Genomic DNA, 13,143 nt, shown 5'->3' with positions numbered 1-13,143 from the left:
TGCTGCCGCACCACCAGAGCACGATTTCTGTTCTCATCCTGAAGCAAAGATCTTAACCCGAGGTACTATTTCTGGGTTAGCGGAGTCTGTAACCTGAAGCGTATGTAACCTGAAGCATATGTAACCCAAGGTACCACTGTATTGGGAATTTTTGAAATGGCTATAACTTCCCCCCCATTTCATAGAAATGGTTGAAGTTTTCAGGCATAATAGTCCACCCTGAGTGGACTAAGCCTGCAAAATTACATGCAAATACAAACAGGTTGAGAGTGGGTTTTTTTTGGCCTTGGCACCTTTTAAAGTTTGATTTCTTTGTTGTTTGGTTTTAGAATGAACCCTGAGCAGGGGACTCTGGGGTGGGGGGGGACCTATGAGGAAAGCTGCCATTCCCCTATGTTATACTGAACCCAATTTATTAATGCAGAATAGAGTGGGGGAAATTGCACATTTTTAAGTAAAAAATGTGTAGGTTTTACAAGCAACAAACCAACCCACCACTTTTGAAAATGACCTAATTCTGATATTGTTGGAAGTGACACTAATAATTTTTCTTCCTCCCTTTCATGGTGGGGCAGGAAAGGCAGCAAGAAGATAGACAAATCCTCGGCTATGCCAAGGATAGGAGGGTCTCTGCCAGGGTGAAGGAGAAGAAAGATAAAGAAGAGGGTGGAGCTAGCCACCCTCCCCATTTCCCTCTGAAAAACTAGCTATCAACTGAATTTATTATGCTGATTAAATGTATGAATAAGCCAGTAGCTGACAAATACTCTGCTAATGCAAATTTCCTTCTCAACTGACTAATCTTTATTGACCATAGGAAATGCAAAGCGATTAATCAACTGACTAATCAGTATTTGGGGACCACACTAAGTGGCAAGGCTTTATTTTGTTCCCAAGGCAATATGTTTGAGGGCTCAGAAGCAGGACTGTGGAGTAAACTATGGCCACTTGAACCATGGCTTGTGAGATAAGGGTAGAATAGGTTGCAGTTGCTCTCTTCCCTACTCCCCCAGTTTGGATAATCTTGCAAAGTCTTTCTCTTCTATGGCCCATTTCACATTTCATAGTAAAATCGTAGTTAATGGTTTGCTATGAACAAACTATGATCCCTAGGTTAGCATTACGTCCAAACCACACCAGAGTGGTGCATGCTCTAGTTATCTCTCGCTTAGACTACTGCAATGCGCTCTATGTGGGGCTACCTTTGAAGGTGACCCGGAAACTACAACTAATCCAGAATGCGGCAGCTAGACTGGTGACTGAGGGCAGCTGCTGAGATCACATAACACTGGTCTTGAAGGACCTACATTGGCTCCCAGTATGTTTCCGAGCACAATTCAAAGTGTTGGTGCTGACCTTTAAAGCCCTAAACAGCCTCGGCTCAGTATACCTGAAGAAGCATCTCCACCCCCATCATTCTACCCGGACACTGAGGTGCAGTGCTGAGGGCCTTCTGGCGGTTCCCTCACTGCGAGAAGCTAAGTTACAGGGAACCAGGCAGAGGGCCTTCTCGGTAGTGGCACCCGCCCTGTGGAACGCCCTCCCACCAGATGTCAAAGAGAAAAACAACTACCAGACTTTTAGAAGACATTTGAAGGCAGCCCTGTTTAAGGAACCTTTTAATGTTTAACCGACCATTGTATTTTAATATTTTGTTGGAAGCTGCCTAGAGTGGCTGGGGAAACCCAGCCAGATGGGCGGGGTATAAATAAATTATTATTATTATTATTATTATTATTATTATTATTATTATTATTATTATTATATAATCAAACTATAATCCCTGGTTTAGTTATTGTAGTCTGTTTCCTCCATGTGCTAATAAGGAATGAGTAGAACAGACTAGAAAGGTGTGATTGTGACAGACCATTAACCATTGCTCAATATGACAAATGAACAAGGTCTATGCGTCTGTTTTAGGTACCAGTGAAGAACAGCAAACTTCCTGCTCTAGTGATTCCATTTGGTTATAAAGAACTGGCTCGTAACCTTATGTTTTAAAGTCCGTAAAAGGAATAAAGTCAAAACTTGGCCCCAGGAGATTGTATTTCAGAAGCACTTATATGCATTAAGTCTTCCTTGATTTGCTATAGGACAGCAGTGCTTTTGTACGCTAAGTCAGTAGAAGATAAAAAGAAATCATCCATCTTATTCTTTTAAGTTTCCTCTTCAGTAGTTCTAGTAGAAAAGTCAATTCATGCTGCAAATTTCCATATGATTAAGAATTTATATTTAATCTTTCTGCCTGTAGATAAAAATAAATTATTCCCTGAAGTCAAATAAAAAAGTTTTAATCATATTTTTCAACTTCAGGCCTGTAATTATTTTATACTAATCCCTACTAATATAATACAGCTTCGGGAAGTGCTTGAGGATGAATGTTTTAAAATATTGAAAGTAAGTTCCTCTAGGAAAGATGTCTATAGAAAGATGCCTGAGCTCACACACTGATTGGAGCTGAAAATTGATCAGGTAATCCCTCAACAGAGGAATGATGAAACATGGTTGACCAAAACATCCTGATTATTAGTAATATCCAAGACAGCAAATGTTTATACAGAATTTGTGAGACCGTCTCTTCCCATATGAATGGAGCCAAACTGTGCAGTCATGATCTGAAGCCCTTCTTTGTGTGCCTCCACCACGAGAGGTCCAGAGGCTGGCCACACAAGAATGGGCCTTTTCTGTGATGGGTCTCCGTTTATGAGATGCTCTTCACAGAATGGTTCACCTGGCACCACCATTATATATCTTTAGGCACCAGGCAAAAACTTCCCTCTATAACCAGGCATTTGGCCTTTTAGAAGTAGGTGAGATGTTTTTAATATATTTCTTTTTCCTCTTGGTTTTTATGAATCTCTGTGGAGTGGAGTCAGCTGTCTGTTTGTTGGATTGTAAGTCACTTTGGGTTGCCCTGGACAAGATAAAGCGACTAACAAATTTAATAAATAAAATAAAAATAATAATTATTAAATAGGGCGACACTGCTCTACCCAGAACTACTCCAATGGCATCAGCTTCAGATGTTTGCCCAATATCAATTATCCTTCAATTTATAGATAAGTGAGAAGGTACAGTGAATATCTGGCCAATTGTTCGTGTGTGAGCACAGACAAAGGCACAGTTCGCACATAAAGACATTCACATAGTGCCCTGTGATCAGGGGGGATGAAGCAGCTTCCTCTGCTGCTGCTGGAGAAGTGGTGCCAGGATCAGTGCTGATTTCGGGTGAGATCTTGCTGAAATCTCACCAGAAACCAGAAGAGGCCTGGCGGGGAGGGGCAGCACTTCCTGTTTCAACTCACATGGAAAAACGAGATGTGCCGTCCCTGCATGTGAAGGCCTTGCCCCGCTCTGCCCCACGTAAACAACATTCTTGCACGTCTTAAACAGCGTGTAAGCTACTTGTGGCCAGCATTTGAGCAGACATCAAGCCAGGCCCACACCTCCCAAGAGAATGCAGGATGTGAGATATCCCTGTGCAACAATCCCTTCACCTGCCATCTGTTTTCCTAGTGTTAAAAGAATCCGGCTACAACCAGAGAATCTCTTCTGAGTGTGAAAGCGTGCTTCATGTGGCAAATTGTGCAACAGCTTGCACATCTGCATTTGGAAATGAACAAGCAGGTGGGGAGGAGGGGTTGCCACTGCCTTTTTGCAAATTTAAAAACCATTATGGGTCGTGAATTCCAATAAATGAACATTTCATATTGAGTCAACCTGTAAACATTTTTAATCAAAAAAATATTATTTATTCAATTTGTATACCGCCCTATCCCCATTGATCTCAGGGTGGTATATTGCATCATTTGACGGTGGAGGCTTTTTTTAATAGCTGCTCAACTGTATTTTTCAACAGAGGAAAGATGAGCCAGAATGGGCAAGAACCAGTGAAGCAAACAGGAATGGGATTAATGGAGGCTGAAGGTAAACTGGATATTGTCAACATTAGAACGATACATTTTAAAAGTTCATAGAAAACTATCTGTTGGTTTTTATTTTCTATACTGAAGCACCTGAAAAAAACACGCTACACATTAAGATAGTTGCTGTGAAGAGTGAAATTAGGGAGAATTACAAAAGACTGTAGTTCATAAAATGGTGCTTCCTGTTGTGAGAATTTTACACCAGCATCACCAAAAACCGAATCAACCTCTTTCTGCACAGGACAAGTTGAGGGCAATATTAGAAAGTGCAATGAAATGTTGACAACTGGCTTCTTTGCAAAAATAATTATGCAGAGATTATAATGCAGAGACAATTATTGAAGGTGTATACTTCCACTTGCAATCACCTCACATATGTATAAAATATATATGCAGCCGTTTGTAAAATAATGGCTACAAAGATGAAGCCAAAGTTCTGTGGTGAGATGTGGGTAGTAAATAACACGGTGTCAGCTTTTGAATTATTATTCCTGTAGGCATATTTGATTTATTTTAACCCTGAAGAGCTAATGATGCTTAAGATCATTGGTTCAGTGAACCAGGGAGACATAGAGGAAAGCAATCAGTGTACGTGGGGAAATAATGTACATCAAGCTTGTTCGTTCTCACCTTCCTAAGCCTGATCTTAGTTGCTCCAAGGGCTAAAATAGGGTTTGGAATGAATGTCAGCAGTTAGTGCAGCAGTCTCTCCCGGATTTGTTTATTCTCTCTTAAAGAAAACCTAACACCTTATCAGTCCATATTACCATAAGGAACAGAAATGAATGCATGCAACTCATGAGGGATGGGCCATTCCTTGTTGTTCACACTACAGTTTGCCTTATGCTGGTGGCAAGGTGTCTAGAAAGCTTTGGGCAGCCTAAGATTCTGTGAAGATTCTCACAGACCCTACCCAAATCTTCACTGATTCCCAGAAGACTGGCATCAATGGTGGTAATGGGGGCTCTCAGTCTTCCTCTTTGCTGGAGGACAACATGGAAACGACAACAAGGAGGGTAGACTGGTACCCTGAAGTGCCTGGCTTTTGATTCAGAGGTAGACCGGTACCCCCAGGTGCTTTGCTGTGGGTTAGATTCACATGGCACTGATGGTGGTAATTTTTGCAATTTTCCTACTCTTGGGGCCATTTTTTGCACCTTTTCGCAGTTTAGATCAATTTATCAATTTTAGATCAATTTAGTTTAGATCAATTTTCTGGTGCCACACAGATATTATTTGAAATATAAGTGACATGCCACCTGAGTTATGCTTTCCTTCCACCCTCTTTGGCTTTGCGTGCAACAATCACTGAGATCATTGAATACTCTGAATGTGCAATCACTTCCTACACACGCTGGGATGACCCCAAGACAGAGCTCTATAGGTTTGCTACATGGTTGTTATTGTTACCTGAGTTGTCCCTATAGCATCCGCCTGGTAAACCCCAACTATGTTGTAATGTAAATGTTAACACAACGTCCCTTAAACTAAGCTTTAGAGCAGGGGTCAGCAAACTAAGTCCCGGGGCCTGGATTAGGCCCAATTTCTTCCATGGTTTTCATGCTGGAAATGTTCCATTTTGTTCTTCATCTCTATGCTGATTACTGTTGCTTGATCTTATCCCCGGACATGCAAATAATCCTGCATGCTACTCAAACTCTGACCCCCTTAGACGGCTGGTTGGCAAACCACATCAGCCTCTATGCTATCTACTGTCTCTACAATTAACCAGATATATAACAAAAGATCCAATTTCTCTTTAAATGATGGCCTGCTCCGTGAGTATCATTTTAATCAATATAACATAGTTACTGACCAGATGAGCGCTGATCTGAGGGAAATGGATATTGAGCCAAGATTTTGCAGAGAAAACTGGCCACCTTGAATTCCCTAATAGCAGACACTGTAATGGTAATTGAATATCTATTTTTAGTTTTAGTCTTCAAAGTCATGTCCAAAAGTGCTGGAGACTGGAGATTGCAAAAACCATTGAAAGTCCTTATAAATCAATAAATCATGTTCTTTGTGCAACAGCAGGAAACAACTCTTGTGAAGCCCCATTGTTTCTCCAGCAAGGGGCCTGAGTAAAAATAAACCAATACTGTGTACCCTGAAGTGCCTAAAGTGGGATTTCTTCTGGATAAACACAGATAGGATCAGGCGGCATGACAAACGGCTTCCTCTTGCCCCACAGCTTTTCCCTGAGGGAAACCGCCCTTGACCACTCAGTCAGAGCAAAACGCCATTCGGGGTTTCCCTGGAAGGCCATTTGTTCTGCACTATCGCTAAGGAGTGGAACTTCCCTTGCAAAGGAGTGGGGCAAGCAGAAATCGGCTGCGCCCCATGCTTTCTAAGCAAGGCATAGGTGGAAGTGTGAACAAGCCCAAAGCCCTTTAGGACTAAAATGGGTGTGTGGAGGAGCCAAAGAAGCCCATAGAGCCAATGCAGGCACCCATTTTCTGTGCTGATGCTTCCACACCTGCAATGTGCTACAGTACAGCCCATTGCTGTTCCGTCATATTTATGTTTCTACTGGAGAGGTTACTGGTTTTTAGATTTGCTCATAGTTTGGGAGAAATGAAGGGACACAGGTGGCGCTGTGGGTTAAACCACAAAGCCTAGGGCTTGCCAATCAGAAGGTCGGCGGTTCGAATCCTCGCAACGGAATGAGCTCCTGTTGCTCTGTCCCAGCTCCTGCCAACCTAGCAGTTTGAAAGCATGAAGTGCAAGTAGATAAATGGGTGGGAAGGCAAACGGCATTTCCGTGCGCTGCTCTGGTTCGCCAGAAGCGGCTTAGTCATGCTGGCCACATGACCCGGAAGCTGTACGCCGGCTCCCTCAGCCAGTAAAATGAGATGAGCGCCGCAACCCCAGAGTCATCCGTGACTGGACCTAACGATCAGGGGTCCATTTACCTTTACCTGGGAGAAATGACATCACAGCGTCTAGATCAGTAACACGGGGGGGGGGGGATTTAAGATACCTGGCACAGGGAATGGGGATTGTCCACAAATATATCCGCAAATTTTGTACTTTGCCTAATGGTTAATCTGGCCCTGATATTAACTTTTTACAAAAGTTGTGTAGTGCATTTTCAGAGAGGCATACATATTTTGGGGGGAGTTGGTGTCCTGTATCTCACTGCTTCATAGCTGCATAAAAAATACTTCTCATTTATCACAAAGGTATGTTTGGTGCTGCCTTGAGCAGGGTCACATCTTCTGTCTAGGGCTCTTGATAGTCTGAGATTAATCAATGCCAAAATATTTAAAGGAGAAAAGTATCAGTGAGCTTGATCTCTGTTGCTGAATAATTGCTTGCATGCTGAGAAAGTGGTACAGAGCAATCGAAAGGTGCTTCTCTGCAGTTGGTGTGCATCAGTCTGTACAAGCTATTTCCTTATTTTTTGGCATGCTGCTGTTTACTGCAAAGACATACTCTAGGAAGTGGGGAAGGAGTCATCCCCAGGATAATGGAGTCTTAATAGCACTAAAGACCCATGATGTAAGAATACTTTAAATCTTCCTTTCTTTCTTTAAATTCCCCCCGCCTTTAACCCATTGTTCTTAGCAATCTCCCTAGTCTATGCATTCTCCAGAAACTTCCTACTCTGGGAAATTTGGCAACTTTTTAGCCAGATATAGTGCTTCCTTCACAATTTGGGATCATTTTGCTTCAAAACCTTCACCAGCTAAGCACTGGTAAAATCATGCTCTTTTTAGGACCAACTGACGATGTTTGCAAGGCAGCTTCTAATTTGCACAGAACTCTTAGAGCCGGTTCATATTTTAAAATCCTCTTTGCAGAGCCGTTCCATGGAATTTAGGCCAAGTAGAGGAAGTGTATATGTGTTCAGCATCATATTTCTTCTTGTATTTTAGAAACATCAGCTGGCAAGGTAAAACTGATGGTGTGTGGTTGCAGGGGGCAGGGGCTAACCATGTTTCAAGACCAGGTGTCCCATATCTTGGTACCTGCCTGCTGCTTTCTGCCTGTAAGAACATAAGAACAGCTGGCTCAGGCCAAAGGCCCATCTAGTCCAGCAGTCTGTTCTCACATAAGCCTGTAGGAAGTCTGCACGTAGGACCCAGTTGCAACAATGCTCTTCCCATTTGCAGTTCCCAGTAACAGGCCTTTGGAGGCAATACTACCTCCAACAATGGCGGTAGGTGGAGCATCACTCTCATGGCTAGTTGTAGCCATGGATAGCCTTATGAATTGGTCTGATGCTCTTCTAAAGCCATCTAAGGTGGTGCCACCACTAACTCCTATGGCAGGGAATTCCATAATTTAACTCTGCACTGTGTGAAGAAGGACCCCCTTTGATGCTGCCATGAGTGCTGGAAGAAAGACCTGCTCTCTGCTGCAAGACCCATTTCGACCTGGTCTAGGAGCGCAGACTCACCCTGAGCAGCTAAAAGAGGCTCCTGGGAGGACACTGGGACATTGCTGGAACAACTGTTGGGTTGGGGCAACTGACTAAAATGTTTTCAAATGGTTCTAATTTTGGTTCCTCTTTTGTTTTTGGCAAGTTGGTGTTGGTTTAATGTTTAGTTGGGGTTGGCAGTTATTTTAATTTGGGTATAACTGTAAACTGTTTATTGCTGTTGTTGTTATGTGTTTCTGTTGATTTATTGGTTGTATAGGACATGTTGTTTCTTGATGTTTTATATTTGATGTTTTGTTGTGTTTTTATGTATGTTTTAAGCCTTCCAGAGTGGCTGGGGAAACCCAGCCAGATTGATGGGATATAAAATTTAAAAATATTATTATTTCTTATTATTTCTGTTCCTCTCACATCCTTTTATAGAAATTTATTTATTCATTCATTCATTCATACATACATACATACATACATACATACATACCCCACCCATCTGGTTGGGCTTCCCCAGCCACTCTGGGCCACTTCCAACAAAAGATTAAAAGTACATTTAAACATCAGTTATTAAAAACTTCCCTAAACAGGGATAAAATGTAGCAAGAATCTAATACACCCCCATACCTCTGCCCCACCCCCCACCCCGGGCGAGGAAAGTGACCCTGTAAACAGTAGCTCTGAAACTTTCTACCTGTCAAGAAACAGGGTAATAGGAAACAATATTTAGCATGTGAGTTGCCTATTACTTGTGTTTTTTCTCCTGCCTCTGAATGTTCTGATTTCCCCTTTGTGACCTCCTCTCAGAACTGTCAGTGGAACATGGTTTTAAGATCAGGGCTTTCCATAAGATGAACAGCATCCCTTGGTTCTTGACAACTGTTTCTACAAATAAAAGGAAGCTATTGCGTTGCTCTGTCATTGCTTTTCTGATGGTCCATCTTGCCTCTGAGATTTCTCTAGGCCGTTCTGTGCATACTGTTAAGTCCCTTCCGGCTTTCTACTTTTGCACACGTAGCTTCATTCATATCCACTTTGCCATCTCTTAGCATTTCAGTGAAAGAGAAATCAGACAACGGATTTTATTAACAATTTGATCTTGCCACTTGTGAGTGTGCTGTGTGTGGCATGAGCTGCTGATATGAAACCTTTCTTTCTTTCGCCAAACCTTTATTAGGCATTAGAGATGTAGACCATCTTAAAACATCCATGTACAAAAAGTTTAAAATATATACAAAGAAACAGCCACATAAGATATATAGTAACAGAAATTTTCATTTGAGTGTCTTCCCGCTAAACCGTGCCATTCACCACAATATGAAACCAACCACTGAAAATGTATTTTTTTGTCTTTTTAACCTCCTACATCTAGATCTGAGCTTTGGAGTACTAGCCCTTGATTCACTTACTTGTCAAGCTGAATCTCACAATCTTTCAACTGTTTAAGGTCTTCAGATTCAAGTCACACCAAGGCATCCATTTATAGCTGGTGTTCTGAGTGCTATATATGGTTTGCAGTTGTTAGCATGCGGGAAGAAAAGATTTATTTAAATGACGATAAAAGCGGGGCTACGGCTGCAATCCTGACTCAGTGACCCTATCAGTGAGTCACTGTACTCTCTTGAGAACTGCATGAGCAAAGGTACTCAGCAGGGAGATCCCATGGTAGTTGTTGCAGTCTTGAAGGTCACCTTTGCTCGTGTAGAGGGTCACAATGCTGGAGTCACACATGTCTTGTGGCACAGATCCTTGTTCCCAACTCTGCAAGAGGAGGCTGTGGAGGTGTGTCATGGGAGAAGAATTGAAGTTTCCAGCACTTCTGTTGAGATTCCGCCCTGTCCTGGGCCTTTACCACATGCCTGAGAGTTGATGACGTTCTTCAGCTCATCAAAGAAGGGAGTTTCCTCCATTGTATTCAGTGGGGCATGCTTCTGAGTAAACATGGTTAGGATTGCCCTGCAAGAGACCAAGTAACAAATCAAGAACTTCCTGGTTTTGGTCTTATCTCACCTCAGTCATGAATTCTCTTACGTGGCCCTGGTGGTATGAAGGAAACACTTCTTAAATTTACCCTGGTGGTAAATTCTTAAATTTATCCTGGTGGTATGAAGGAAACACTTCTTAAATTTCCCCAGGCTTCTCAGTCCTCTGTACCTTTTATGGTTCTTTATGCTTCCTGTTATCTCATCTCACTGCCCTTATACTGGCCCTTTTATATTGTTGGTGTTTAATGTTTCTGTTTTAAGGATGCACATTGTAATGAACCTCCTAAGCTGACTCACTGAGCTACATTCTACTTAATTATTCCAAGAAACCACCAATGGAGATTTAGAAATTATAGTTCTAGGACCACAATTCTAAAATAATCGCTGCTGTCTACACTAATGTCAAGTTCAGGATGTAAAGAGCCCATACAGATGTTAGGTAATGCAAGTTGAGCAGCTAATGCGGATAACAATTGTATATAGCAGAGGCAAGGGACCTTTGTCCCAGCAAATGGTACTGGAATACAACTGGTTTTCACCAGCACCTCTATTGTTGAAGGAAATATTCCTGCTTGGCAGGGGGTTGGACTAGATGATCCTCTTGGTCCCTTCCAACTCTACAGTTCTATGATTCTACATCCAAAATTGCCAGAAAACCTTTATCAAGTTATCTCCCCCACCCACTTTGTAGAAGTTGATCAATATGAACAGTGTGTCCCATTCCTTTGCCTCCGCTGTACATAAGCCATGTTAGGAATTGGAGTCCACCCTGACACTTTACTGAAAGGTAAAGAAAGATGGCTAACCAGCCACACATCTACCCTCCCCCCCTCTTCCTCCCAGTGGAAACAGCTTCCGACAAGATCCTGCTTTCATGCCATTCTAAGTTGCAGCTCCTGTTATATTTAAAGCTTTCCCCCTCAAGCATCCTTTCTTTCTAGTTGACAGTAAAATGGATGGTCTCTGAAAGGAGCTTTTTGTTGCCACTGTTTTCATTTCCGAACAGTAGCAGGGACTGCAGAACAGTTTTAATCCCTTCTTGGGCTCTCCGGGATATAGGAGCTGAAAATGTACAACCACCAGGAAGCCTAAAGCGGCAGAAAGAGTAAAGGGAGAAGACTCCAAAAGCATTGTCTCCGTGAGCCATAAGCAAAGAACACGGACCATCAAGCTGTCACAAAAGCAAAACAGGAATGTTTGGTGGCCTGTATGAATGGCATTAGATGTCTTAGAATAAGAAGTCAAGTGGAAATCCATGCAGTGACTGCAAAAATGGATGTACAGAGTCTTTGTGCAGGTGCAGCTCTTGTACAGATTTTTCTTGTTGTTCAGTTTATTTAGGCTTGATAACCATTGGGGGTAACTTCCTCTCTGCAGACCATAATAATTAGTGCAGAAGGTGTAAGAATGAACTGTTTCTCACTATGCAGAATTGTTGTGCTCTGCAATGTACCAGCTCCTACTTCTTGCATTTCCTTGGCCCTTTTGCTCCACAGATGGTGCAAAACGCCCTCCCTCCCCACAGTATCTCTCTCTCTCTCTCTCTCTCTCTCTCACTCACTCTATATATATATATATATATATATATCTTATTCAGTTTGATTTTAAATTTCTTTGTAAGCTGCCTCAAGCCATGAAAAATGCAGGATGAGTATGTTTCAAGTAAACAAACCTCTTTCTAGTCCATTTCATGTATCTGGTGTGAGGAGAGCCGTAGCCCATGAAAGCTTATGCCGCCATCAATTTGCTCGTCTTTGAAATGCCGCACGATTCTTTGCTGGTTTGGCTGCAACAGACCGAAATAGCTGCCCTTCTGGAATTTGGTCTGCCGTTCTACAATATACTATGACAATATTCTCACTTTCCCCAGTAATACTGTTGCCTGTTCCCGCTCTCAAGCAATGACACATCATCCCTGTGAGGTGCAGAGCCGATCAGGCTGGTATTGAATGGCTGTGGCATTTCTCCAGAGTAGTGAGCCACAACACGGCTTCTTTCCCACTGCAAACCAGGGTGGGAAGTTGATTTGCATCCAGGAGGAGAAGCGAGCAATGCTAATACTAACCACACATTCATGGAATAGTTCCCAGGTTCAGTCTCAGTTGTTGTCAGTCTTGAGAATGATAAGGTAACAGGACTTCTTTCTCTGACAGGAGACCATCAATCAAACATGGGAAACTTATGGCTGTCCATATGTTGTTGGATTCCAGCTCCATCACCCATGGCCCCTGGGCCATGTGCCGGGTGGGGCTGATAGGAATTGCAGGCTCATATTTCCAGGAGGACCAGACTGAGGCCACTCAGAGCCAGTCAGAGCTAGATGAAGCCATGGTCTCATATGGCAGCTCCTTGTAAACAGGAGACAAACACACTGATACTTGAGAGGGACAGTGTTTATTATTGCTATGGATTTGGGGGAGAACCCCCCCACTGCCACCCAATAAAATAATAAATGCTAGGATTTTTATTATTTGGGATGTGAGCTGGCCTATGCAAAATGACCTGGTCAAATCAGGGCTCTTAAGAAACAATGCAGAGTCATTGAGGACCATTGGCAAGGCAAGAGAACTGTCCTCCCCACTTGCCCCGAGGTGTGAACAGAGACTGGGGATTTGGAAGGTTGCCAGGGTAACTGGGTGTGAGGTGACTGGGGAATAGAGTCTTGAGCAAGGCTTGCTGGGAAGAGAAAGGAAGAAGAAAGACTGGGATCCATATTGGGCAAGCTGGCTGATGGCTCAGAGATGCCTTGGACTCCAGGGCTACGCTGTTGCTATGGGAGACAAGCCCCTCTTGATATGACCTTGCTGCAAGGTCTGGACTCCCTCCATACACACTGAAGGTGTAAAAACACAGG

The 13,143-nt window shown here is 42.8% G+C and overlaps 1 protein-coding gene across 4 annotated transcripts in view; it reads left to right on the top strand.

Annotated features, from left to right (window-relative positions):
- PCLO (piccolo presynaptic cytomatrix protein) overlaps positions 1–13,143 on the top strand; it is a gene marked incomplete at its 5' end in the record, with an annotated part of 233,953 nt that overhangs the window by 208,542 nt on the left and 12,268 nt on the right. For all 4 annotated transcript variants that reach the window (XM_081860927.1, XM_081860926.1, XM_081860925.1 and 1 more), the window contains one exon: positions 3,860–3,927. In XM_081860927.1, coding sequence (XP_081717053.1) covers positions 3,860–3,927 — 68 coding nt within the window. The remainder of the gene's footprint in view (positions 1–3,859; positions 3,928–13,143) is intronic.

This window comes from Podarcis erhardii (assembly GCF_964252035.2).
Source record: "Podarcis erhardii genome assembly, chromosome: 5".
Taxonomy (NCBI): Eukaryota; Metazoa; Chordata; class Lepidosauria; order Squamata; family Lacertidae; genus Podarcis; species Podarcis erhardii.
Note: the sequence above shows the minus strand (reverse complement) of the source record. Positions and strands in the feature narration are given on the sequence as shown.